The 26,990-nt window shown below is 45.0% G+C and overlaps 4 protein-coding genes across 12 annotated transcripts in view; 2 read left to right on the top strand and 2 right to left on the bottom strand.

Moving 5' to 3' along the window:
- si:ch73-366l1.5 (FILIA-N KH-like domain-containing protein) overlaps positions 1–26,990 on the top strand; it is a 39,459-nt gene that overhangs the window by 8,454 nt on the left and 4,015 nt on the right. The window contains exons 1-6 of one of the 4 annotated variants that reach the window (XM_034592734.1): positions 401–415; positions 6,320–6,327; positions 7,009–7,010; positions 16,623–16,908; positions 24,111–24,555; positions 25,136–25,235. In XM_034592734.1, the coding sequence (XP_034448625.1) occupies positions 16,654–16,908; positions 24,111–24,555; positions 25,136–25,235 (800 nt within the window). In that variant the 5' untranslated portion in view covers positions 401–415; positions 6,320–6,327; positions 7,009–7,010; positions 16,623–16,653. Of the gene's footprint in view, positions 1–400; positions 416–6,319; positions 6,328–7,008; positions 7,011–16,611; positions 16,909–24,110; positions 24,556–25,135; positions 25,236–26,913; positions 26,976–26,990 lie in introns of those variants that run through there. The other 3 variants (XM_034592735.1, XM_034592732.1, XM_034592731.1) reach the window with 3 other exon arrangements.
- Positions 6–6,571, bottom strand: casc3 (casc3 exon junction complex subunit). Of its 3 annotated transcripts, XR_004614654.1 has the most exons (12): positions 6,344–6,571; positions 5,337–5,361; positions 5,027–5,082; positions 4,237–4,560; positions 3,758–3,906; positions 3,206–3,379; positions 2,126–3,045; positions 1,628–1,801; positions 1,215–1,313; positions 960–1,126; positions 191–397; positions 6–112 (listed from the first exon to the last, which is right to left on the bottom strand). XR_004614654.1 is itself a non-coding variant. In XM_034592700.1 (11 exons), exons 1-11 carry the CDS (start codon positions 6,527–6,529, stop codon positions 251–253), a joined length of 2,421 nt encoding a protein of 806 aa, XP_034448591.1. In that variant the 5' UTR covers positions 6,530–6,557; the 3' UTR covers positions 135–250. The 3 variants fall into 3 exon arrangements, 2 of the variants coding, with proteins under 2 accessions (XP_034448591.1, XP_034448592.1); XM_034592700.1 differs by lacking the exon at positions 6–112 and having other exon boundaries at positions 135–397; positions 6,344–6,557; XM_034592701.1 differs by lacking the exons at positions 6–112; positions 191–397; positions 960–1,126; positions 1,215–1,313 and adding an exon at positions 1,522–1,545 and having other exon boundaries at positions 1,581–1,801; positions 6,344–6,558.
- mettl23 (methyltransferase like 23) lies at positions 7,302–9,484 on the bottom strand. Of its 3 annotated transcripts, none has more exons than XM_034592740.1 (5): positions 8,902–8,948; positions 8,430–8,534; positions 8,119–8,356; positions 7,917–8,001; positions 7,302–7,628 (listed from the first exon to the last, which is right to left on the bottom strand). In XM_034592740.1, exons 2-5 carry the CDS (start codon positions 8,511–8,513, stop codon positions 7,460–7,462), a joined length of 576 nt encoding a protein of 191 aa, XP_034448631.1. In that variant the 5' UTR covers positions 8,514–8,534; positions 8,902–8,948; the 3' UTR covers positions 7,302–7,459. The 3 variants fall into 3 exon arrangements, with proteins under 3 accessions (XP_034448631.1, XP_034448629.1, XP_034448630.1); XM_034592738.1 differs by lacking the exon at positions 8,902–8,948 and adding an exon at positions 9,301–9,484 and having other exon boundaries at positions 7,351–7,628; XM_034592739.1 differs by lacking the exon at positions 8,902–8,948 and adding an exon at positions 9,301–9,484 and having other exon boundaries at positions 7,351–7,595.
- Positions 9,649–17,030, top strand: jmjd6 (jumonji domain containing 6, arginine demethylase and lysine hydroxylase). Of its 2 annotated transcripts, XR_004614655.1 has the most exons (7): positions 9,697–10,060; positions 10,851–11,239; positions 11,663–11,949; positions 12,944–13,079; positions 13,604–13,736; positions 14,182–14,890; positions 17,020–17,030. XR_004614655.1 is itself a non-coding variant. In XM_034592726.1 (6 exons), exons 1-6 carry the CDS (start codon positions 9,932–9,934, stop codon positions 14,311–14,313), a joined length of 1,206 nt encoding a protein of 401 aa, XP_034448617.1. In that variant the 5' UTR covers positions 9,649–9,931; the 3' UTR covers positions 14,314–15,675. The 2 variants fall into 2 exon arrangements, 1 of the variants encoding a protein (XP_034448617.1); XM_034592726.1 differs by lacking the exon at positions 17,020–17,030 and having other exon boundaries at positions 9,649–10,060; positions 14,182–15,675.

Raw genomic sequence — 26,990 nt, 5'->3', positions numbered from 1 at the left:
CTCCGACAGTGACGCTGTGAGCCTCTTGCAGAGTTCGTCTTCATCCATATGTCCCTTGCTCGTTAATGCCGGTGGGGATCGCAGCGCCTCACAGACCCCTCCCATCCCGCTCCTGCAGACATAACAGAGGTTAAACCACCATGACCCCCCCTCAGTCTCACCGCAGGACACCCAGTGAAGACGTGCTCACCTGTTGTTTTCAGTTCAGAGTGAGGCTGAGACGGGTGGCAGGGAGGGACAAGGGGCGGGGTCACTCTGAGGCAAAGGGCACCTCTGGTGGGGGGGGCTTGACAGTGACGGGCTGGGACGTGCGGCGGGGGGGCGAAGGCTTGGGCTGAGCCTGCTGCTGCATCGTGTCGTAGTACGTCACACCTCCATAGGTCACCTGGGCCTGAGCCTGAGACACACACACACAGTAAATGTGACGCTGTTTGTTATGTTTTGTGCGTCTCAGTAGATTTAGCACATTGTGGCTGCACGACTCAACCAACGTATTCCTTAAGAGTTACATTCACAAGAGGAGGTCAGAGCTTTAGGACAGACGTAAGACATCATGTTCACATGAATGAGCCGAACAGGATCAGCTCAGCAAGCTGAAGAGTGAAGCTGAACTGTGGATCAGTTAAAAGACTCAGAAGTTATTAAAAACAAGAGTTTATCTCCAATATTCAGCAGGAAACTTTAAAACATGAAGAACATTCTGAACAGTTTGGTGGATTTGTTACAGCTGCAGCTCTTCAGGTTCAGGAAGCAGAGGATCATGGGTAATATCAGCGTTCACTGGTGTTTCAGCTCAGTGGGACGACTCAGTCAAAGTCAACACATCGAGAGACTTAGTTTTTTCTACAGATGTAAAACACTTCATCGCTCAGACAGACCAACAGAGTTAATCCCCATGTGTGGCTGCAGGGGGCGCTGTTCATCAGTAACAGTTACATAAAGACAGTGATAACTTCTACCTGTGGGGTTGGGTACATGGTGGGGTAAGGGAAGGTCATGACGCCCGGTGGAGGGTAGAAAGGAGGTGGCAGCAGTTGCTGTGGTTGCCCGGGTGACAGAGACACAGGTGGGCCTGCGTAGAGGGCGGGGTTAGCGATCGGGGCCCCTGATTGGTGTGGGTGGAGACCTGGAGACGAGTGACGCATAGAAAATAAAACATTTATTCATGAATAAATCAGCTTCTGAAACAGGTGAAGAAAACTGACGCCACTGACCAGGGTGGGGGATGTGCATCTCAGGCGGGACCAGCATGCCTTGTGGTGGGATGGGGGTGGGGCCATCCCCATGAGCATAGATTGGTCCCTGGTACGACACTGAGGAAGAGAGTTAGTGCACGTCACAGGTCAGAACTCCTCGAATTATCAGTAACATCAGCAACTCAAATAATTATATCAAATTAAAGACATCGATCTTTTAACACAGAAACCTCAGATCTTTAGTGACCTCTGCTGGTGAGAAGGACAAAGTACAACTCCAGTCTAGAGACGCAGACGTTTTCGACCTCAACAGGTTTCTACACAAAACCTTCACTTCATTTTATAAATTACTAATTTTACATCTTATTTCATGAAACCATTTTTTTTAAACTCTTCACATAAACGTATAAACTTCTTCTTCTTCATCTTACTGGGTTCGTAGTAGTGGCCATCCATCACTCCCAGGTGCATGGGCGGAGCCGGCTCAGGTACGGCTCTCTGACGTTGGGAGGAGTAGCGTTTGGCCCGACTAGAGCCGACGCCCATCTCCTCCATGCTGGAGAACTGCGGCGGGCCGGCGGGGATGTGCAGGGGGCTGGGGAGGCCTGCGGACACAAACAGGAATCAGCTGGGACTCAGGGTTCAGGGTGGTTAATCGTTGCCAGGATGTGCGCTGCTGAAATGACGTCACGGTATCTTTTGTGTTCAGCCTGGTCGTGAACATCTGCATTTTTTAACTAGGCACCTGCTGCTAGCGCTCATTTCAACATGGATTCACCTTAAACATCTCATCAAGTCGTCGGGAGTTTTTTATACTCAGAAAAACATCTGGTGTATTTCAGGTCATGTGACTCAATTTTAACAGATAAATATTTTTTTCAAATAAAAATTAGAAGTGAGAATAAATTGACCCGACAGATGTGACTCACCTCTCATCTCAGAGCGGATGTACGACGTCGGACTCTGGTTCCAGCTCTGTCCGGCCAGACTGAGTCGAGCCACGTCTGCGTCCAGCTCGGTCAGCCCCCCTCCCCCGCCACTTCCCGTCTGACTCGGTCCGTCTCCTGCTCCCGTCCAGCTCCTCCCTCCCGCGCTGCCAGGGGACGAGGCGTTCCCGCCCACTGTCGCCTCCTCCACGGACGGCTGTTTGCTTCCCAGGTCTGTGGGTCGAGAGCGAGTCCTGCGAGCCAGCGAGTAAGATTTACGCTCCACCGGCCGCTCTGTGGGAGGAGAGGCTTCCCGATTGGCCACTGATGACGATTGAAGGGAGGTGTCAGAGGAAGCTGCCAATCCAGACACAGAGCGGTCGGCACCACCTCGTTGTTCCTTCTGCTGTCGTCTGGGTGAAGCAGACTGATAACCGCCCGGCTGTGACAACGCCACTGTCTTTACAGCGCTGGAGCTCAGGTCCTTTTCCTCAACACCTGGTTGGCTGGTGCCACTGTTCTCAAAGACCAGGGAGGGACCCCCCCTTCCTCCACTACCACGCCCTCCTCTGCTGACCACACCCCTGTCGCCTGCAGGCTCCGAATGAGCTTTAGGGCCCTGTCGCTCTCTGGGATGCATCTGGGGTGTGTTTGATTCATCATTCCTGTAGTGGGATTGAGGTGGGAGGTGCATCTGATTCTGGTGGGATGGTCTGCTGCGGGAGGGTGGAGGTCTGGAGGGGTTGTTGCTGCGCTGAGCGGAGGAGAGAGGGAGGGAGGAAGATGATGTAGAGGAGGTGTGGATGGATGAAGGTGGAGGAACTCCTCGGTTTTGACCTCCACCTCCTCCTTGCCAGGATCGGACTGCTCGCTCTCCTCCTCCCTCCCTCCACCGTTTGTCTCTGCCGGGAGACACACTCTGTCTGCAAAGACAAGACGACGCTCAGATTCAACACGTTTAACTCTTGAAGGTCAAAGTGTCTTTAACCCTCTGGACAGCAACGTTTTTTTATATATATTTAAGAAATGTTAGTTTCTTTTTGATGCGACATCGTCACCTGTTCTCAGGACTTTCTTTCTCACCTTGGCCTGCGCTGTCTGTACGACCGGTCTCCTGGGCCGCCGCCGTTTCTGATGTCATAACCATAGATGGCGATGAGCTCCTCGCGGCTCTTGGGCGCCTGCTCTTCCTCCCTGAACTTGTCGTGCTCCCAGCGACCCTCGTCTTTCCACAGCTTCCTGTTCCGACCTTTAGGTCTGATGGGACACAAAGAAGACACGTGATGACGTTAAAGGCACATTCCACTGAAAACTTTGACTGTCAAACATTCCACCACTCAGAAGTAGAGTTGGTGAAAGTGCAAAGTACGAGCAGCCGTAACACAGTGAACAGTCGTCAAAACCACAACTTAAACAAAGTGGATTAAAACGGTTGTTTGTGTTGAATCTTATGAAGAAAGTCACTTTACACAAAGCAGAAAACAAAAAACCTGTTAATTTGGTTTTTTATCTTAAGCTTCATCAAATTTGTCAAAACGACACGATGTAACGTCCAGATTGTTAACCGATGTTGTTAACTGACATCATTGTTAAACGATGACCTTAATAATAAAATAACAGATCTGCTTCCTGTACCTCTCCTCCTCCTGAGCGTGACCCCTGACGTCGTGCTCGAAGAACAGACCCTTCCTAGGGATGTATGCCGGGTTTTTTCTGTCCTCGTCATCGTCAAGCTTTTGACCCGGTTTCCCTCCCACCTTCGTTTCTGGGTCGTCTGTGGACTCCTGCACAGAAGAAGAGAGCGCAACAGTTCAACCGTCTGCTGTCGACCTCACGACACAAGCGTTTACTCATATACGTAGATTTGGACGGGAATGCGTCGATATGTAGCAGTTTACATTCGTCCTTTATTCAAGTACATAACAGTGGAATCATTTTTTTAAATTAAGGACCAATGGTGTAACTCATACTGAACATTTGCAGATGTCGTGCAGGACATCAAACAGTTCAGCCAAAAGTGGCACATGCAACATATTTAGCATAATTTCTTTTCAGATTCCGTTTGAAGCAGCAGTTTGATGCCGTGATCACTGAAACAGACGTAATGACTTCACCTGTCCGTCGCCGCTCTGTCTCTCTCCGGTGAGATTTTCCTTCTCCTCGGCTTTGCTCTCCTCTTTACTCTCACCCCCTTCCTCCCTCTCTGGCTCCTCCTCCTGCTCCTCCTCCTCCTCCTGCTGCTCCTCGTCCTGCTCCTCCACCTGCTGCTCCTCCTCCTCCTGCTCCTCCTCCTCCTCATTGACTTCTACCCGCTCCCCCTCCTCTCCCGGTGCCGGGTCGCTGGGCACCGGAGGCTCTGACTCGCTGGCTGCTGCTGCTGCTGCTGCTGGGGCTTCTTCGTCGCTGAGCTGCTCGGCCTCCTCTTCCTCCTCCACTCCCTGCGGACACAACAGGGTTTAACTTTTCAAAGATGCCACATAAGACACTTACATTTTATCAACGACACTTTATTTATTCAGTGTATTGTGGATTTTGCCTCAGTGTGTATGTTTATATATTAATAAAATGTATGTTTTTGTCTGTTCTGTGTTTAACATCAACCTGGGACTACAGATGAAAAACAGTCTAAGAGACGGGTATATTCATATGAACCATTGTGCTCATATACATGAATGTACACTGTCCCTGCTTCACTCTGGTTTGGGGTTATTTGACCCTTGTAGACACCTCATACACGGACAGAGCCCAGTCAACTTACACTGTGAAGCCTTTTACTGACTTTTCTCTTCTACACATTTCACTGGAACTGTGGGACCCACGACCGACTTGTTCAGTGATGGAAATGAGTGAAACGAGTCTGAATCTCAGAGCTGATGTCAGTGAGTTAATTAGTTTGCGATCTACCTCTGAATGGGAGCCGTTGTCCTCAGGATCTGCACTTTCGTAGTCAGACAGGACAGCTGAACAAGAAGCAGAGACAGAGGCAGCTGAGTGCAAGAGGATAAACAGGATTCACAGCATCAGACGATATGACGTCACCAGCACACGATGGCAGCGCCTGTGTCTGAGATACTTCGGCATCATTTTTGTACAACAGTCGTCCATCTTTATTTACAGTCAGCAAGAACAACATGCTGTCTTTTAGTTTCTGTTTATTGATCCAGCAGTTTGACAGTTATGCAGGTTCTAGCTATGAAGTAATAAATATATTTACCTTCTCCCACTCCATCTTCACTCTCCTGCAAAAAGATGGACAAAAAGGAATTAGAGACAAAAACCTTGGATGAAAAGCAAAAGTGATCAACATGTTAAAAACGGACTCGTTACTTTGGCTTGAATACATTTGAGGGGAATTGTCTGTAGAAAACTTCATCCAACACATCTCATCCTCCTGACGTGTCCAGGCTCATGAGCCTTTCCTGGTTTGAACCGGTTTTAAGTTGATGGTTTTATATTTGATTGGAAGGGAAATCTTTGACTTTATTAATGAGACATGCGTCGGTGTGTTTTTCACAGGTACAGACGATAGAAACAACCTTCAGAGGGAAACTTTCATACTTTGAGTACATTTCAGTCTGTACTTTACTGCAGTTAGGAGGTTGAATCAGTACTTCAGTGTCTACTGGTCACAGAGGAACATGTGACTCCTCTGGTATGGGTCTGGATGTCCAGTATCAAAGCCCAGAGGTCCTCTGAGATACACTGATCCATCAGAACCAGGAGCTGGGCCATCATCCAGGTCACGTTAACTGCTGCCGGACTCAGGACGGAGCAGACACCCCCAGCTCCTAACTCCCGGGCGGCAGCTCGGCCTGTCCGGCCCGGAGGACCGGCAGACTACCCGGGACAACCCGCGTCTAACACCGACTGCAGAGCACGTCACCGGGGAAATGGCCGCTGCTGTTTCCTGTGTGAACTTATTCAACTGGCGCCAACTCGCCCGGTTGTCACAGTGAAACCCGGCTCACGTCACTGCTGCAGATTCAAGTGAAGAGCAAACGGTTCAACAGCGAACTTACTGACACGGATTCCTTCAGTCACAACACCACGCTGCTCGATTTACTGATTAGCGGAGGATTCCTCCGTGAACACCGGGCCGAGAGGACTCGACCTGCGGGAGAAGTGCTCCTGCCCGAGGCGTCTGTCCAGGCTCCTGCCCGGGACACGGAGCCCTCGGCTGGGCGAAGCTAACGTTAGCTCCTGGAGTTAGCCGCTACTCACACATTCAGACTCCGCGTTGTTCTTGGGCTCGGGTCGAACCGCTGGGGCCTCCGCCGGCTCGGGCTCTCTCGCCCGGGTCTTGGTGGTCGGGGAGGCCGACCTCCCGCTGTCCGAACCCGAACCGGACTCGTCGTCGTCCTCGCTGTCCTGGGACGCGCGCCTCCTCCGTCGCCGCCGGTCCGCCATCTTAGGGCTCGAATGGTCGAAACCGGAAGGCTCAAAGAATTGTGGGTAGTGAAGTTCTTCTTCACTGGTGTTTTTAAGGATGGACTCAGACGCGGGTTTTTTTTTTATCTCCTGCCACCTGCTGGAGTGTAAACGGTAATGCCACTGACACTATTTCACCAGATTTTATATTTAACACAATTTAGTTGAAAATCTGAAAAACTTTAACGATGATCTTTTAGTTCTTTGATCCTTCAACCAAGAATAGAAATACACAGAATAAATAGAATAAAATAGCCAAATACATAATAAAGAAGTATGTGCATTAAACTGCATTACACTGCAATATTGGACTGCATGGTTTGGCATCATATATATTTTGTATGTCTTTCGTTTTGGCAGCAAGTTTTTACAAAAGCTCAAGTTTACCGAATGAGTCTCAGATATTTCTAAATGATTTAATGGTCAGATTTTGGTTTTAATCGGTGAAGAGATATTAGATGTGATGTGTTTATCTGCAGGGGGGGGGGGGGTCGAGACGCTTTGTCTTCTCTTTAATTCAATTTTAATTTACAACCACACACACTTTTATACAATCTATGGCCGACACACAGCACAGCTCTAATAACGACGCTAGCCATGCTAACTAGCTACTAGCTACTAGCCCTTCCAGACATCAGGAGCGATACGTGACTGACGAAGCATCTGTTTTGGTCCAAGACGCTCGTACGACATCTAGTGGCAGTGAATATTATATATAACCTTTAAAATATCATGAAATACGACAGGTTGGGATTCAAAACACTTTAATCAGGATTCATTTTTAAAACACATTTTGATAAACATGTTAAATGGGATCTGCAAATTAAATCTTGACTGTGTTCTACTGGGAGACGCACAGAGACGATCATCTCGTTATTTCACCGTCCTCTGGGAAACACTTTGTCCTCTTCAGTCCAAACCCCTCGTGTTCAGTGTGATGATCATCATGTGGACACTGTGGCTGCCCGGCAGAGTCGATCCGGCCAGCTCAGATTTATCGGCACCAAAGTTTTCCAACTGAATGTCAACACAGTTCATGTTCCATCTGCGGAGCAACGGTTCAATCGACCAATCAGCGCTGAGACAAGATGAAGAGGAGGGTGGAAGTGAGGCAGTGACACAGAGCTGAACTGAAACCACCTTCAAACATCTGTGATAACAACAACTACTAAAGAGACATGATGTTAAAATCAGCCCGTCTCCCCTCCAGGCAGAAATCTGATGTGATTGTGTGTTTGGTTACTTATTGTATCTATTTATTCATTTATTTTGTTGTACTTCATTTTACTATGGGCTGTATTCTATTCTTTCAGTGGCCTCTGAGAAACACCATTTCCCACAAGCCCACAGATCATCACAGCTTTACCTTCTCTCTTGGTACGTGGTCCAGAACTGTGCTCTGGGATTTTTCCTCAGAAGAAAAGCAACAGTCACGAGAACATCTTCGAAATCTGAAAGAAGTTTCAAATGTTCGCTTAGTTTTGTGAGAAATATTGTATATTATATTGGACATAGTTTTCCTTTACAGCTGTGATAAACTTGCATTCAGCTGTTGTATATGAACTGACCTCGAGGCTCGTAGAAAACGTCTGATCCCAGGATTATGTCCAGTTTAGGAAGCAGAACGAGATCCGGGGAGACCTCCCCCCAGGTGAGACCCAACACGACCACATCACGCAGGCTGTTAGCATCACAGCTTCGCCTGCAGTTCTCCAGACACAGCGGAGTCCTGGCGCTGTCCGACAGGATCACCTTTGCACCGCACCTGGCGGCCACCACACCTGGGAGACTCACACCTGCACCGAGCTTTGGAGAGAGAGTAAAGTGCTTTACGTTCATGTGTGAGCACCCGGGTCTCAAAGGGACATGTTCTCCCCACCTCCAGCACTGTGTTGTCCTTCAGCTCCTCCCTGTGGGTCCACAGATACTGAGCCAGCACCACCGCACACGGCCACACGTACATGCCATACTGTGGATCCAGAACCTGAGAGACAGGAGCACGGACTGACCTCAGCTACAGACACGGACACACATTATGATGTCAGTTGATGAACATGTGGACTGACCTCAGCTACAGACACGGACACACATTATGACGTCAGTTGATGAACATGTGGACTGACCTCAGCTACAGACACGGACACACATTATGACGTCAGTTGATGAACATGTGGACTGACCTCAGCTACAGACACGGACACACATTATGACGTCAGTTGATGAACATGTGGACTGACCTCAGCTACAGACACTGACACACATTATGACGTCAGTTGATGAACATGTGGACTGACCTCAGGTACAGACACTGACAGACATTATGACGTCAGTTGATGAACATGTGGACTGACCTCAGGTACAGACACTGACAGACATTATGATGTCAGTTGATGAACATGTGGACTGACCTCAGCTACAGACACGGACACACATTATGACGTCAGTTGATGAACATGTGGACTGACCTCAGGTACAGACACTGACAGACATTATGACGTCAGTTGATGAACATGTGGACTGACCTCAGGTACAGACACTGACAGACATTATGATGTCAGTTGATGAACATGTGGACTGACCTCAGCTACAGACACGGACACACATTATGACGTCAGTTGATGAACATGTGGACTGACCTCAGCTACAGACACTGACACACATTATGACGTCAGTTGATGAACATGTGGACTGACCTCAGCTACAGACACGGACACACATTATGACGTCAGTTGATGAACATGTGGACTGACCTCAGGTACAGACACTGACAGACACTCTGCGCTGTTGTCTTCAAACGTGAACACTTTATAAGCTATGCTAACTTCGTTAGCTCCTGTGGGATCCATCGCTCCATCGCTGTGTGAAATAATCACATCATCGGTTATTGATCAGTAAAAATTAATGAGTCATTATCCTGTTGAAACATCACCAGCAGACACTTTGTCTATTTCCTGTTTCCGCGTCGACCCTAGCAGAAAGCAGGTTAACAGCCAATCAAATCGAAGTATACGCCTGGCGGGAAGGCACATTCCACCCTCAGACCAATCAACGCTTTGCTTCCTGAGCTTCTGTAGCCAATGAGGTTTGTACTGTGCCACATGGGCGTGTCAGTAGCAGAAGCATCGTGTGTGCAGGCAGCTAGCTGCTGTTAGCTGTTAGCTGCTGTTAGCACTTCATCATTAAAGAGTCACTCTTCTCTGTGTTGGTTAAACAGCTTTAAACAGATTCACACCGCTGAACCGCGTCTCTGGTTCGTGGAGGCTGAGCGGGGAGAACAGCGCGGCTAACCGGCGACCAGCGCAGGCTAGTGGATGTGATTGTGTGGTAGCCCCGGGTTAGCTTCATAGCTAACTGAGCCAGCGACAAACACCAAGAGGAGGAATGAACCATAAGAGTAAAAAGAGGATCAAAGAGGCGAAGCGGAGCGCCAGGCCCGAGCTGAAGGACTCGCTGGACTGGATCAAACACGGGTACCACGAGACGTTCGACCTGTCGCACCGAACCGTCAAGGTAACTGTCAGCGGAGCCCCGGGGCTAGGCTAACAGCTAGGCTAACAGCTAAGCTAACAGCTAGGCTAACAGCAGGAGCGCAGCTGGGCACAGCTCCGGTGTTACGACTCATTCTGTGACACCTTTAATTCTCACAGAGTAAAATACTTTACATCCAGTTGTGTTGGCATCAACATATACTTCAAGAGAAATACAACGTGTTGTGTGAAAGAGAACTAGTGATGATTGTGTTCATCACATTAATGCTGCTTCAAATACATCAGTTAGTACATCATCGTTTTTTAGTGGATTTATTTCCTGCATCATAAAGTGGAATACGATAACCAGTGCTGAAATATAAACAAGTACATTTATCCAAGTACTTAACTTCGTTCAATTGAACACACTCGTATTTACCTAAGTGTGTCTTCCTGCACATCACCATTCGAGCTAACTGGTGCACGGAGCCTGTTCATGTGTTTTCTGCTGCTGGGATGAATCCACCAGAGCCTTTAGAGAGAGAACTCCACATGATGTCACACTCCTGTCAATCATTGGTCATAAACCAACATGATCACAGCAGCAATTCCACATAAAAAGTAGTTAGTGGGATTTAAATAAACATCTATCTAATATCCCAACAGCTGTAGATTAAGTTTGAACTTGGAGGTTAGGTTCGTATCTTAATGATTTAGCTGGCTGTGATTCTTCCTCCTGCTCCCACACGAGATCTGTAGTCTTTCTCTGGGATTCTGCCTCAGTTTGTGCTCCCTCATCGTGGACCAGTAATCTGATGTATGCTGTGTTTCAGGACAACGTAGAGCGTGTGGACACCCTCCATCTCAGTCCTGAAGAGTTCATCCGGCGCTTCGAGCGACCCTACAAGCCCGTCGTCCTGCAGAACTGCCAGGAGAGCTGGCCCGCCCGAGAAAAATGGACTCTGGAGCGACTCAAGCGCAAATACCGCAACCAGAAGTTCAAGTGCGGGGAGGACAACGACGGCTACTCTGTGAAGATGAAGATGAAGTACTACATGGAGTACCTGGAGAACACCAGGGACGACAGCCCGCTCTACATCTTTGACAGCAGCTACGGTGAACACGCCAAACGCCGGAAGCTGTTGGAGGACTACCAGGTCCCCGTCTTCTTCAGGGACGACCTCTTCCAGTTTGCAGGAGAGAAACGCAGACCGCCGTACAGGTTCGTAAACACCAAACTTATCTGTCATCTGCCCACGTTAATATTTATTATCAAAGACATTAATGTTGACAATTACTTCAAATAAATATATGAACATGGACACAAAAACACCCACTTTTATACAGACACATGAATAATCCTAAAAGACACTGCAGTAGAAATGTTCCTCAGTGTCTACTCACTTCCTGTGATGTCATTTCCTGACGAATCTTCGGATGCTTCTTATCTTTAAAATCTGTACAACCTCTGTTTTCAGAAGTTTTAAGCATTAAATTCACTTTCCTACAAAGGTCTGTAGACGATAATGAAAAGTGTTGAATTTAAGTAAACTTTAAAAGTCTACTTAAATTTAACTCGGTGAAACCTGCAGATCCGTTAAATCACTCTGAGATAGAAGTGTAAAAACCGTTTCCTCCACCACAGATGGTTCGTGATGGGTCCGGCTCGCTCCGGCACAGGAATTCACATCGACCCCCTGGGCACCAGCGCATGGAACGCCTTGGTTCAGGGTCACAAGAGGTGGTGTCTGTTCCCCACCAACACGCCCCGAGAGCTGATCAAAGTGACCCGAGAGGACGGAGGCAACCAGCAGGACGAGGCCATCACCTGGTTCAGTGTGGTTTACCCACGAACGCAGCAGCCCAACTGGCCTCCAGAGTTCACGCCACTGGAGATCCTCCAGAAACCCGGGGAGACGGTTTTTGTGCCTGGTCAGTGAAGAAACACAGTTTTCTGTCTCCATCATTATTTAAACTCGGTCCTGTTTTACCAGCCAACCAATCAGAAACCAGACTGGTTACCTTGTACATTCTCAGTAGCTCAGCACCTGCGTGACCTAATGGGCGTGTTGACTGTAGGGACAGCGACATGTGACAACATGCAATGACACGGATGTGGCCTAGATTCCCTTAATGCCAACAGAGCTAATGTGATGAGGACAGATTAAACCCTCAGCTGCTCCTCGTGCCTCCTTCCAGGATTTAGACTTCCTACAGTCACACTACCTGTGTGACTGTAGATTAGACCTTGGTCACAGTGAGGACAACACGTTGTTCTGAACAGTTAAATGCAGCTTAATGTTTTAAAGACAGACGTTTACTATTTAACTCACCAACAAAGTTAATTTACATAAGACCCTTTTCATAATCATAGGTTAAAAGTCTTTAATTTAAAAAAGCCTTGTTTGGTTCAGAGCTTCAGACTCTTCAGTTCAGTCTGAAGCTGAACATCAGGTGTGAAAGGTTCCTCAGAGCAGAGGAGGAGTTCTGCGTCTGGATCAAACTGAACCAGGTTCTGTTGGTTTGCAGTGAAAACACTTTGTTGGATAGTTTGGACTTTTGGACCAATCACAGGAAGTAGAGACAGAATTAAACAGTAGAAGAAGAAGAGGAAGCAGCTGCAGTCTTCACCTCTGACGATATAATGTTAGAACCATGAGGACGTTCATTTGGTGTATTTGAACTAGTTGAACTATAGATGTTTTATTTCTGTTATTTTATTTTCTTCTGTCCACATTAAGTTCACTTATACCGGCACCGTTGAATTTATATACAGATTATTTTTCCCTGTTACACGTTTCAACCTGAACCAACAAAGTATGAAGCAGCTCTAAATATCAGATATGATTTATTGTTAATGTCTGATTTCCAGTCGGTTGATTTATTTTCCCTCTGATGTTAATGGTAACTAGCTGTGTGTCTGCAGGTGGATGGTGGCACGTGGTCCTCAACATGGACACAACAATCGCCATCACTCAGAACTTTGCCAGCACAACCAACTTCCCCATCGTGTGGCACAAAACTGTGCGAGGACGACCCAAGCTGTCCAGGAAGTGGTATCGGTAAGATTCATCTCAGTCACTCACAGCATAAATGTGTTGTTTACAGCTCATCCACACCGGCGTCGGCCCTCATCACCAAAAGATCTGGAATCTCCTCGTGTTTCCAAGTGGACGTCTTCGTCTTCTACGTGTACGGCTCCTCTTCTTCATCCTGAGATCTTTGTGTTCTTCCAGTTTCACGTCCGTCACGTGTTAGAAACCTCATCCACACGTCCACTCGCTCTCTGGGAAGCTTCCACACATTGTCCTGCTGTCTCCTCACATGGACTCACTCTGACATGTTACACACATGTTACCAGGAGGCTGCAGGAGAAGATCCAGAACATGTCCAGAGACACTGACTCAGACGTTTGTTCTCACAGACAGAACCTGCAGAACATGTCAGAAACGAGTTCAAAGTTCAGTGAAGGTCTGAAAACAGTGATGAGTTTAAAATCTACAGTTTGAGGATGTCTCCTGATTCTTCTTCATCAGAAATCGTATGATTTAACAGCCTGACAGAGTTTGTTGTTTTGTGGTTTCAGTGTTCTGAAGCAGGAACGGCCCGACATGGCGGTGTTGGCAGACAAAGTTGACCTGCAGGAGTCGACAGGCATCGCCTCAGACAGCTCCAGTGACTCTTCATCATCGTCCTCCTCCAGCTCGTCCGACTCTGATGTATGTGCTAAAACACACACAAACCTGTGTGTGAAGACAGATCTGTGTATATTCATATTAACGTCATTGAAGGTGGTGGCAGTGGAGATTACTGAGACCAGGACTAGTTACTGGACACAAATGACCCAGAGGACTAGTTTTGTCTTATTTGAAAGATTAAATCTTTCAAACGAAGAAACTGTAACGTATACACAAGGTTTTGGATTTGATAGTGAAGTTTAATTTGCATAATTTTGCATATGAATCCGACGAGGCGTCTTCCTGCTGTGTTTGATCTAAAGTTGAGTCTGAACACTGTTCCACACAGTCACCAGCAGTCATGTCAGCCGGGTCTGAAGTGAGTGCAGCCAACAGGTGCTAACATGTGACACACGTGTCCCGTCGCTGTAACCCAACACGTCTTGAACATGTTGTAACAGTGCGTCCGTACACTGTGTTCCCGCAGGCAGAGTCAGGCTCTGAGGGCGACACCATGTCCCACCGCAGGAAGAAGAGACGCACCTGCGGGATGACGGCCAACGGAGACACTAGCGGTCAGGACGACTGCGTCAGCAAGGAGAGGAGCTCGTCACGGTGACCTCCCGCCTCCGTCCACTCGAACCCCCAGCGGTGACTCCTTCTCCCAGCTGCTTCAGGTTCAGTGTCTGAATCCCAGAGTGACAGCCATCTGGCTGCCTTTAGAGCCAAGATGGCTGCCGCTGAGAAGCAAGGTGTAGATAAAGGAGGAGGATGGACACCTGCCACCATTGTGCTTTATACACCAATCACGATTTTGTGTCTCTGATGTGTGAAGACGAATTCTAGCCAATCACAGACGGTTCTGGTTTGGTAGGTGGGTCTTTAAAGCTCTGCGGTTTTCTTTTGTGAGCTTGTGCTGAGACGGAGAGAATGTGACGAGGGTCTTGTTTAAGAATTTAATCTGTCGACAAGTTCAGTCGTCAGAAGTTTAAACTTCTGCAGGTTAAATCTCTGAAGTGGTTCTGAACGAGATTATCTGTGCACGTAAAACTTTATTAAACTTAACAGGAAACAGGTCGTTAACGATGACGTCACAGCAGCAAGTGTAAATCTGAGAATCTGCAGCTCAAGAAAAGTAGATTTCTTCCTTCAATAGGACAAAAAAGGACTTAGATTTTAAAAACTTAATATTTTCTGTTGCTTGTCCAGGTCACGTCATGAATTAATTTCTGTATCAGTTATTGTTTGATTCTGCAGGAATGTACTGAAGAACATATTTTCTCTACTGGTTTTTCAATCCAATACTTGAAGTTTGACTGACGGGAGTTAAATTCTACTCAGTGTGACAATAACAAAATTTTAAAAGTTAATAAAATAATGGTTAGAGTTAATTTGATGTTGGTCTGTCGTCTGAAGCTTCCTGTAATATTATAATATAAACAATCATCGCTTCATGGTTGAGAAGCGAAAACACAAAATCACGTTAAGTTAATAATAAAACAACTTTACAGAGAAATATCAAAATATTTGAAAAACAAAAGTGAAGTAAAAAAACTAGAGAATAAAATCGACGAGAGTCAAAATGATAAAGTCATAGTAGTTTCTACCGGTCAAGATGGCCGACATGACGTCTCCGAAAAGTGAAGCCAAAGCCTCTCAATCGCCTCCTGGTGGCTGGCTGCAGTACAGCTCATAAACCTCTTCTCCTCCATGTTAGCAGATGGGAAATAGACCAAACTAAAAAATCAAAGTAGACGTTAAATAATTAAGAACTATATATTTAAAATGATAATTATCAGCTGCCATCTCACTGATGTTTGGTCAAGTGTTTCTGATCAGTTTGGTATTAATCAGTTTGGCGACATTGTGACTGACACTGACTCCTGATTGGTTAAGAGCGACTCTTTGTCTTTAGTATGAAATCTTCAAATGTCCTTTTTTATAAAACAACGAGACATAAAGATCAGATATGGCAGCAGAATAAATCTGAAATTAAACAGAAACTCTTAAATTACAAATTCATAATCATTAGATGAGGAAACATGAAAGAAGAAACACTTATTTTCAGAAAACTGTAAAACGTGACGTCATCAACAGTCTGAACCAGAGGAATCTTAAAATGACAGATTAAGGAGAGAATGGTTCGTGTTGCACGTGCAGCTGATGTCGTTTCTGTGGCTTTAGACTAAAGTGCCTATAAAGCTTGTTGTGGGTCTTTTATCTGAATCTTGTTGAACTGAGGGCAGTGATCTGCTGGGCTCGCTCACACGGTGCCTTCCATCTTTGTTCTGGTGAAGGTCCGTCTGGGACGAGGTTTTACCGAATGTGTGATTGTTGCTGCAGGACGTCGATGCTCAAATCTCCTGAGCAGATTCAATGTTGATGTGAGGATGAGACCCGGCTGTGATCAATAAAATCTTTTCTAATGACTTGAACCAGTGTCACATTGTTTTCAGTGATGTTTTGTCAACTGACCTGTTTTTACATCTCTGTGCCGGCGCCACCTAGTGGCTGAATGTGTCCAGATTGTATGTCTGTCCCATTGTTGTGAACACAATATGTCAGCAACGCCTTGAGGGAGCGTGTTCAGATTTGGTACAAATGTTCATTCAGACCAACAGAAGAACTGATTCGATTCCAGTGGTCAACGGTCAATGAATGTCCTTATAGAGAATATTAAGAGTATATATAATAAACTGTTTTAAAGTTAAACTGTGGATTTAAAATGTAACTTTATTTTCTTTAATCAGCCTTTTTGGGTGGCTTTGTCCCTGATTCGTTTTTATTTTGAAAGTTAAACATAAGCATTTCCTGTAGCGGCTTTAATTGTGAAGGGGAAGCGGATGTGTGTCAGATCAGCTGTTAGTGTGTGCGCGAGGGGCTGAAGCTCAGTGTGCGTGTGACAGCAGCAGGACCAACTCCTACAAGCACCGGTACCTTCTCCCGTTAATCCGCCATCATGGATCTGGACCTGATCTTCGTTATTCCCGCCATCCTCTTCACTGTCGTGGCCATTTATTTCGCCTGGTCGCTCCTCAGTAAAAAGCCCGACGCCTCCTCCGCCGCTGCCCGGAACAAGAAGCCTGAAGTCGGCTACGGAGACGACGTCCCTCCGTCCAGAGCTCTGGGGCAGCAGCTCCGACCCGAGCCCGACGTGTCCCCGCGGACTGAGCCTCCTGCTCCGGCTGAGAAGATCCAGGACGTCCCGGTGAAGGTCAGTTTAGTTAAGATGTATTATTATTATTATTATTGATCAGAAGCTTGAATTAGTTTGTTGATTAGTGAATAAAACCAGAAAATGACAAATTTATTTAGCTGTTTTCAGTCAGAAAAATAAAATGAATGTGTAATACAGAACAAAAAACTATAACTAAATATTGATTAATACATCTTTTTTATTCATATATTACCTGATAAAATTAACTGAAAAGTAATAATTAAAAAATGATATAAATAAATAAACCTGACATGAATCAATTCATCGAATAGTCTTTTAACAAACTACCAAAATGATAAAAGCTAATTAATTTCAAGTTTACTTAAATTAAACTTTGACAAGAAATCACAGTTTTGTCTTCATTAAAACGTTTTTATATACAGATGATTTTTTTAATCAAGACAAAACTGATTTCTTGTCAAAGTTCAGTTGAAGTGAATTTGCTGTAATAACTTTGGTTCATTGTGTGTTTGATGTTCCTTTGATGTAACCGATCCGTTATTCCTCAGACGTTTGTTGAGTTTTGGTCTCGGTATAAGAACTGAGTTGTTGGTCTGAGAGGAGCAGATACAAGTTATTAACAGTGATTATCACGTTTCATTACTGAGTCGATAAAACGTCAGAGAACTCTTAAAGTCTCGTTACCCTATTTACAATATTTCGCCTGATGCATTTCCTTCTTCGTGTCTCCGTCCACACTGATGCATTATGGGTCGGCCTGGTGTCCACACATCTCCAGCCTCTGAATCAGAAACTTCTGTGAGCGCTGCTTCATTTTACCTTGAGAACTTCAGGTTTGCTGGTTCACACCTTGTTTGATATCAGGTGTGAAAGGTTCCTCAGACCAGAAGAGGGGTTCTGGGTCTGCAGCAAACTGAACCAGGGTTCTGTTCCTTTACAGCGACTATAATGATGTTACCATGGCAACCAAATCAAGCTTTATTCAATTCCTCCGTTCAAACAGAAAGACCACTACCCCCCCAATTGACAGCACCCCCACTTCATACGCCGTCTACAAACCAATCAGAGTCAAGTACAGGTAGACTCCGCCCACGTAGGTGATGACGACAGGAAGCACGTATGTCAGACTAAATTCTTTAGTCCCTAAATTAAAAAGTGAAACCAGAACTAACAGATCAGATGAAACATGGAACAAACACATGAAGCTGGTTCAGACGCCCCCTGGTGTCTGGACATAGTTAGTCCTCTGACGTCCTGCACGTTGGCCCTGATGTGTTGGATCTGTTTGACCTTTGTCCACTTTGAGCTGCGTCCTTTAAAAAGCCAGAGGAATGTGCTTACTGCCGCTGAACATGCGACGGATACATGGATCCTATATTTACACATGTTCGTGGTGTCACATGTCTGAAATTGACTGTGAGAGGGGGTGTGTCCCCTCCACATGACGTTTGACAGCTGGGACACAACGCTGGGCTGGACAAGTCTCTGATTGTCCCACAGTATCTCAGGATGAGTCTCTGATTGTCCCAAAGTGTCTTCAAGTCTGTGATTGTCCCACAGTGTCTCCGGACGAGTCTCTGATTGTCCCACAGTGTCTTCAAGTCTCTGATTGTCCCACAGTGTCTTCAAGTGTCTGATTGTCCCACAGTGTCTTCAAGTCTCTGATTGTCCCACAGTGTCTCAGGACAATTCTGTGATTGTCCCACAGTGTCTTCAAGTCTCTGATTGTCCCACAGTGTCTTCAAGTCTCTGATTGTCCCACAGTGTCTCAGGACAAGTCTCTGATTGTCCCACAGTGTCTTCAAGTCTATGATTGCCCCACAGTGTCTCAGGACAAGTCTGTGATTGTCCCACAGTGTCTTCAAGTCTCTGATTGTCCCACAGTGTCTTCAAGTCTCTGATTGTCCCACAGTGTCTCAGGACAAGTCTCTGATTGTCCCACAGTGTCTTCAAGTCTCTGATTGTCCCACAGTGTCTCAGGACAAGTCTCTGATGGTCCCACAGTGTCTTCAAGTCTCTGATTGTCCCACAGTGTCTTCAAGTCTCTGATGGTCCCACAGTGTCTTCAAGTCTCTGATGGTCCCACAGTGTCTTCAAGTCTCTGATTGTCCCACAGTGTCTTCAAGTCTCTGATGGTCCCACAGTGTCTTCAAGTCTCTGATGGTCCCACAGTGTCTTCAAGTCTCTGATGGTCCCACATGTCTTCAAGTCTCTGATGGTCCCACAGTGTCTTCAAGTCTCTGATGGTCCCACAGTGTCTCAGGCCGAGTCTCTGATTGTCCCACAGTGTCTTCGAGTCTCTGATTGTCCCACAGTGTCTTCAAGTCTCTGATGGTCCCACAGTGTCTTCAAGTCTGTGATGGTCCCACATGTCTTCAAGTCTCTGATGGTCCCACAGTGTCTTCAAGTCTCTGATGGTCCCACAGTGTCTTCAAGTCTGTGATGGTCCCACATGTCTTCAAGTCTCTGATGGTCCCACAGTGTCTTCAAGTCTCTGATGGTCCCACATGTCTTCAAGTCTCTGATTGTCCCACAGTGTCTCAGGCCGAGTCTCTGATTGTCCCACAGTGTCTCAGGCCGAGTCTCTGATTGTTGAATTAGTTTTTCAGTAGCACGGTTCTTTAACAGTCCTCAGAGCGATGGACACAGTGTTCGACATGTCCTCATATTAACCAGCTCCCACAGCTCAGAGTCCTGGAGGTTGAACCACTAACCTGTGATTCCCGATGTTTTATCAGGTTTCCACAAAGTCTCGTCTCATATTTTCATCTCAGCGTGAATCTGAAGCTCTGGCTTTGTGGATTTAATGTTCAGCCACCTGGTCAAAGACAGCGTTGGTCTTTTGTCCCGATGGTTCGACGGCTTCATCATGTTTTCTGGAGTCTTTGTTCTCTGACGTATTGAATTAGAAATGAAACCTTGTGAGTACTGACCCCTCAACACGCTGTCTGTCTCTGAGCCAAATATAAAACAGGCCTTTTCTGCGTCTTCAGCCACACCCTCGTCCTCACTGAGAACCTTACCCAACACGCACGCCCCTCAGCTGTCTGGCAGCCGCCGCACTGCATCATGGTACATTTTGACCACATAAAGGACGTCTGTGTGTTTGTGTGCGGCTGAAACACAGTGAGTCTTGTTGTTTGATGACTGAAGCTGTGTGACCTACAACATCTACGCCGCTGCTTCGACCTCTGCTGTGGAAATGTTCCTCCAGGGTCTACATCCTTATTTTACTTCCTTTTGTATTTCAAATATAATCTCTAAAATCTGTAAAACCTCCGTTAAAAGGTAAATCAATAAACCATAATAAATCAGAAAATAACTGAAGTAGTGTAAGAAATTGAATAAATACAAAAATGTGAATTTTTCACCCAAATGTTGTGAGATGGTTCATCAGCAACATTTGGTGGTGCTGTCTTTTTAATCTGTGCCAGTAAAGTGTCGCAGAAGAAGAGATTGAAACGTTGCTGTGAGGAAGGTTCCAGTCTCGTAATGTCTTCGTCCTTTATCAACGTGTGGTGAGAACGAGCTGAAGTGAAACTGGAGTTAAACTCTCGTGTTTCCTGCTAATTCTGATTCGATGTAATCTATTACTAACCAGCACTGCACAAGCTGGACGTATGTCGGCGTTTATTTACTTTGTTTTTATCATCAGAATCAGGGTTTATTGCTCGTTACGTTTACATGTAAGAGAAATTCGCTGCATAGATATAGAAATATAACAAATAGCAAACAATATAAAATATAAAAATAGTATAAACACTAGAACAGGGTTGAGATGATAGAGTTTGACCGATCACATTGATGGTTCAAGTAAAAAGTGGACGAAACAAACGTCCTGAGGTCTTAGGACGATTGTCTCACTTTGACAATCTGTTGGTCTTTAACTCTTAATGATCAAATGTCCAAACACCAACGCTCCCCAGGCCGGTGTCCTGGTGTCGTCCTGCTCACACATTCACACATCTACCACCCTGCAGGCGCCTCATGCATCAGACCAGTTTGGCTCTTTGACATTTATGTCGTTAGCATGTTGTCCTGTTCCTTCTTCTAGAGTTACAGAGTCACAGAGTCTAGAGTCACAGAGTCACAGAGTCTAGAGTCACAGAGTCACAGAGTCTCAGAGTCACAGAGTCTAGAGTCTGCTCTGCCTCCGGCTGGGCTGCAGCTGTATAAGGTGAAGAAGACGACACTGAAACTGTCTCAGAGTTTCAGGACGTTTGTGCTGATCTGGTGAATGAATCTGTTTCCGACTCATGATGTGTTCGGACTTTTAACTTCTCTCGTTCTTTGAAAGTGACTCACGAGTCGCTGCTGTCGGTTCAGCTCCATATATGGAAACATGAGTGTGTTGGAGGCAGCTGATCTCACACGTGCATCTTTCTCACGTTCTACATCCCAGAGATGACAACAGAGCAACAGCAGCAGTGTGTGTGTCAGGACCGCAACACATGAAGTTGTGTCTCTAAAGTTAATTTGTCATGTTTCCAAAGTTTGTTCTGAGGAACATGTGGGGACATCCAGGCGAGGGGCGGAGCCTGTAGAGCAGCAGGGGCGGAGCCTGTAGAGCAGCAGGGGCGGAGCCTGTAGAGCAGCAGGAGGCCGGACATGACGTATAAACTCTGCTGTGGAAAGATCAGTGTTGTTGTTTACAGCTCATCCACACCGGCGTCGGCCCTCATCACCAGAAGATCTGGAACCTCCTCGTGTTTCCAAGTTGGGGAGTTCAGGGACAGAGTCCTGTGGTGGGTCCAATAAACGAGACGACGCCTCAGAGGAGACGAGTCTGTTTGAAGCTCGGCCTCAACGTGTGTGTGTGTGTGTGTGTGTGTGTGTGTGTGTGTGTGTGTGTGTGTGTGTGTGTGTGTGTGTGTGTGTGTGTGTGTGTGTGTGTGTGTGTGTGTGTGTGTGTGTGTGTGTACGTTAGGAGTTTTGTAAAATAATAAAGTTTAGTGTCTCATATTCTTGATTTCCTGTTACAATAATACAGAAGATCATATTATAAAGTTTGTAATCTCAAATTAGTATTTTATAATCTCGACTCAGTATTATTATATTATTAGTATTTCGTAACCCTGATTTATTAGATCTTCTTCTTGGTTTGGTAGTTTTAATCTTCTTGATTTAACATCTCATATTCTCATAGATTTATATATTAAAGTCTCGTGATATTGATTAATCGATAAAAACCTAGTTTAACTGAGTTTTTCCATAATTTCCTCTGATGCCGCTCGTTTGATTCAGATCATGAGGAACTGAGTCACAACAGAGTGGAGCAGCTGACCAATCAGAGGCTTCATGGGGGGGGGTCTTAAAGAGACAGGAGCTGAAACCAAGTGTTTGAGACAGAGGCTGAAAAGAGGAGCTGCAGCGTGGACACTGAGGACAGTGGTGACAGAACTTTATTATAACAGAACTTTATTATGACAGAACTTTATTATAACAGAACTTTATTATGACAGAACTTTATTATAACAGAACTTTATTATAACATAACTTTATTATGACATAACTTTATTATGACAGAACTTTATTATGACATAACTTTATTATGACAGAACTTTATTATAACAGAACTTTATTATGACAGAACTTTATTATGACAGAACTTTATTATGACAGAACTTTATTATAACAGAACTTTATTATGACAGAACTTTATTATGACAGAACTTTATTATAACAGAACTTTATTATAACAGAACTTTATTATGACAGAACTTTATTATAACATAACTTTATTATGACAGAACTTTATTATAACAACTTTATTATGACAGAACTTTATTATGACAGAACTTTATTATAACAGAACTTTATTATGACAGAACTTTATTATAACATAACTTTATTATGACAGAACTTTATTATGACATAACTTTATTATGACAGAACTTTATTATAACAGAACTTTATTATGACAGAACTTTATTATAACAGAACTTTATTATAACATAACTTTATTATGACAGAACTTTATTATGACATAACTTTATTATGACAGAACTTTATTATGACATAACTTTATTATGACAGAACTTTATTATAACATAACTTTATTATGACAGAACTTTATTATAACAGAACTTTATTATGACAGAACTTTATTATAACAGAACTTTATTATAACATAACTTTATTATGACAGAACTTTATTATGACATAACTTTATTATGACAGAACTTTATTATAACATAACTTTATTATGACAGAACTTTATTATAACAGAACTTTATTATGACATAACTTTATTATGACAGAACTTTATTATGACATAACTTTATTATGACAGAACTTTATTATAACAGAACTTTATTATGACAGAACTTTATTATAACAGAACTTTATTATAACAGAACTTTATTATGACAGAACTTTATTATGACATAACTTTATTATGACAGAACTTTATTATAACAGAACTTTATTATGACAGAACTTTATTATAACAGAACTTTATTATGACAGAACTTTATTATGACAGAACTTTACTAACAGGTAGACGACTTGTTCATCGTCCTATGACCTCTGACCTCAGAATGAACCCTAATGACAGATTTTTCATTAACGTGAATTAATTTCCAAATTTAAATACATCTGAATATATATTGGTTCAGTGCCTGAGTATTAGAAGAGGATCGTCTCAGCCTGAACCATGAAACATGTTATTCTTTAATTATTTTCTACTCAAGTTGACATGAATTTTATAAACATGAAGTTAAATTCAAATCAAACCAGTTAAGAAAACATAAGTTCATAACACACGTGTGTTTGTCTGGAGAAACCAGGACTCAGCTCTTGAGCAAAGACAGGTGGAGTGGACGTCTCTGAAAACACAGATGTGAGTGTGAGTCCGGCGGCAGGAAGCGAAGGCTGGTTTGGGCTCAAGAGGTTTTCATTTGTCTTAATGTCGGCGGCAGGCGGCAGCTGATCCTCGACGAGGATCTGCACCTGACAGTTACTGTGTCCCAGGTCAGAGGTCAGATCCTGGTACAAGAACCTCTGTGCTAAGTGGGTTTTAGACTCATCTGACTCGTCTTGACTTTCTGACCAAGACGTCAACGTCACATTAAACATGAAACTGAGGTTTCACAACGTGTCACACAGACTCAATGCACTACACAAAAAGAACACACAATCAAAACAACACAACAAATAGATGATGATAAAAAACTCCAAACAGAAACTGAACATGATCTCAAAGAAACTCACTGTTTCAAAACCTTTTGTCTTTTCAGGTTGAACCAGAACCAGTGAAAGAACCAGAACCCGTCCCAGAATCAAAGCCTGTCCCAGAACCCGTCCCAGAATTAGTCCAAGTCCCAGAGACAGAACCAGAACCAGTTTCAGTACAAGAAGTAGCTTCTGTATCAGAAGCTGTTCCAGAGCCAGAACTTGGGCTTGAACCAGAGTCAGAACCAGAAGATGTCCCAGAAGCAGTTGAAGTCCCAGAAGCAGTTGAAGTCCCAGAACCAGTAGAAGTCCCAGAAGCAGTTGAAGTCCCAGAACCAGTGTCAGTATATGATCCAGAGCCTGTGGTGGAATCTGAACCGGTACCTGAAGTGGTCTCGCTGGTGGAGGAGTCTTTACCTGAGCTGATCCCTGGTTTCACAGAAGAAATCCTGCTGACCCCTGAACTCTTGATTGAGACTGAAAGAGAACCAGAGAATGTCCTGAACAACGGTAAGTCTGCTGCATCCGGATCAGAATGAGGACAAATCAGCGGCAGAGGGTGAAACCACAGACAGTTGATAAAAGAAAAGACGTAGGTCCAGAAAGTGAAGCAGTGCAGAAGAACCTGAACCCAGTTTATCGTAGTCTGTGGAATCTAATCAGTGAAGAGAGAAACAGCAGCAGCTGATAGGTCACTTCCTGTAGATCAGCTTCATATACAACACACACACACACACACACACACACACACACACACCTATCGTATACAAATCTATACACTTAAAATAATGAGAAGATCAAGATCACAGGAAAAATAACGTCCGAGCGATCAGCAGGTTTATTTTCATCTGATACACATGAACTCTCTCTCTGTGTGTGTGTGTGTGTGTGTGTGTGTGTGTGTGTGTGTGTGTGTGTGTGTGTGTGTGTGTGTGTGTGTGTGTGTGTGTGTGTGTGTGTGTTGAGAAATAAATAAAATGAATTGATGTCAAAGTAAGATAATAACTCTATCAGACAGTACATTTATAATTGTTGTCTGTTGCTGATGTGACAGATTCAGTAGCGTCTCGTTGTAACTCGTTTGTTTCAGACGTGGCTGCAGCTGAAGATCAGGTCAAGTTCACTCCTGGAAAGAAACAGAGCAAGTTTGAGACCCTGATGAGCAAAGAGGAGATCAAGGAGGAGCAGAGGTCAGTTCACTGTCACTCTTCGTCCTCACTTCACTCACATGACGTCTCCCTGGTGACGAGGACGGCGTGATGCTCGACTCTCAACACGCTAACGCACAAACACTTCCTGTTTTATTTAGATTCTCCCTCGCATGAACTTAACTGGTTGAACCGAGCAGCTTGAGCTTGTTCGTTCAGGGAGGCACGTTTGAAACATCCGTCTGTCTGTCCATCCGTCCGTCTGTCCGTCCATCTGTCTGTCCGTCCGTCCATCTGTCTGTCCATCCGTCTGTCCGTCCGTCCGTCTGTCCGTCTGTCCGTCCGTCCGTCCGTCTGTCCGTCCGTCCGTCCGTCCGTCCGTCTGTCCGTCTGTCCGTCCGTCCGTCCGTCCATCCGTCCGTCCGTCCGTCCGTCCGTCCGTCCGTCCATCTGTCCGTCCGTCCGTCCTTCTGTCTGTCTGTCCGTTATTTATACCTGAGCTCTAAACGGGGGCGGATCCAGGGCGGGCTCTGTCCCCAGCTGAAATCTGATTGGCCCCTGAAGTGAATTTTTGTGCAGCGGTTTTAGTGATTCTATCTTTTTACACAGACGTGCGTTCAATTTCCTCGTCTCCTTCAACCAATCACTGTCTTTTTTTAAATTAAATTCTGGTTTATTGAGACAACGTTCGAACTTTTCTTTTTGGCTGCTTCAGTGATGAAACAGTTTGAGTTTAGAATAATTTAATAAAACATCAGGTCACTTGATTCTGTGGGACTAACGTGCACAGGCCTGAAGCAGCAGTGAGCACAGTGGAACATAATCCACTGGGCCACGTGTTCAGTGTCGGACGCCTGAAGGAAGCTTTTCTCTGAGTGGAAGGAAAGCGGCGAGTGAGTTCACAGTTTGAGTTCTGGGGGGTTTCTCTCAGCTGATTGGATCTGTTTGATGAAGACGTTCCTGCGTCTTGGCAGCGAAGCCTCGTCACGTTCCTGTGGAGTTCTTCAGGAGCAGCAGAGGAAAGAAACACTTTGTCCTGAGTTTATTTCTCTTCGTGTCTCTGAGTTGTGTCTCGGGACCAAATGATGTAACAGATGAATACATATTTCCCCTCAGAGTGAGACACTTCCTCATTCCTTCTCCTCTCTGTAAGTTTCTGTCCGTCCACCGTCTGTTACCGTGCCAACACCGTCAACACATCTGCAGCGTCCAGTCGCAAAGAGACCAAGAACCAAAGTGTGTCGTATGTAATATATCCAAATCTTAAGGATTCACGATTACAGCTGTCAATCATCACGTCTCAGCCCAGTTTTTATATCTTCAAATAACTGATTCAAACCAAACTGGTTGTTTGTTCAAGTGTTTCTGAGAACGACCTGAAATGACTGAAACATCTTTGACAAACATTTATTTAACATTTACTTTGATATATTTTAGTTTGATCCATGTCCCATCTGCTAACATGGAGGAGGGTTTTATACTGCAGCCAGACACCAGGGGGCGATGAAGACACTTCAGCTTCACTTTGGAGGAGCTGTGTTGTCATATTATCTCAAATCTAAAATAAATGTGGGAGCAAAAAGTGTCCTGAATTATAACATTTAAATGTGTTTTTGTCTCTGATCGGATCAAACAACGATTTCTTCTTAATTCACGACTGAAATCTTTGAATTGTTGCTCCAGTGTTTGATGTCTGACTTCCTCCACCTTTATCTTTCAGGATAGAGCTTACACCCGATTTTACTTCTCTATAATCAACCTCAGCTGAGTTAGGAAGAGATGGTAAGGTGACGTTTC

The sequence above is a fragment of the Hippoglossus hippoglossus genome, chromosome 8, assembly GCF_009819705.1.
Source record: "Hippoglossus hippoglossus isolate fHipHip1 chromosome 8, fHipHip1.pri, whole genome shotgun sequence".
NCBI classification, from domain to species: domain Eukaryota; kingdom Metazoa; phylum Chordata; class Actinopteri; order Pleuronectiformes; family Pleuronectidae; genus Hippoglossus; species Hippoglossus hippoglossus.
Note: the sequence above shows the minus strand (reverse complement) of the source record. Positions and strands in the feature narration are given on the sequence as shown.

What these genes read in the sequence shown, in the direction of transcription:
- jmjd6 (XM_034592726.1), top strand. Translation starts at nt 9,932, where the DNA reads ATGAACCATAAGAGTAAAAAGAGGATCAAAGAGGCGAAGCGGAGCGCC. An exon ending in GGAGACGGTTTTTGTGCCTG is followed by an intron (nt 11,950 to 12,943) that starts GTCAGTGAAGAA and finishes GTGTGTCTGCAG; the next exon opens with GTGGATGGTGGCACGTGGTC. An exon ending in CCAGCTCGTCCGACTCTGAT is followed by an intron (nt 13,737 to 14,181) that starts GTATGTGCTAAA and finishes GTGTTCCCGCAG; the next exon opens with GCAGAGTCAGGCTCTGAGGG.
- mettl23 (XM_034592738.1), bottom strand. Translation starts at nt 9,396, where the DNA reads ATGGATCCCACAGGAGCTAACGAAGTTAGCATAGCTTATAAAGTGTTC. An exon ending in TGTCAGTGTCTGTACCTGAG is followed by an intron (nt 8,535 to 9,300) that starts GTCAGTCCACAT and finishes CCTGTCTCTCAG; the next exon opens with GTTCTGGATCCACAGTATGG. An exon ending in CGTTTTCTACGAGCCTCGAG is followed by an intron (nt 8,002 to 8,118) that starts GTCAGTTCATAT and finishes AACTTCTTTCAG; the next exon opens with ATTTCGAAGATGTTCTCGTG.
- casc3 (XM_034592700.1), bottom strand. Translation starts at nt 6,529, where the DNA reads ATGGCGGACCGGCGGCGACGGAGGAGGCGCGCGTCCCAGGACAGCGAG. An exon ending in CACGCTCAGGAGGAGGAGAG is followed by an intron (nt 3,380 to 3,757) that starts GTACAGGAAGCA and finishes GTGTCCCATCAG; the next exon opens with ACCTAAAGGTCGGAACAGGA. An exon ending in CATCCGCTCTGAGATGAGAG is followed by an intron (nt 1,802 to 2,125) that starts GTGAGTCACATC and finishes TTGTGTCCGCAG; the next exon opens with GCCTCCCCAGCCCCCTGCAC.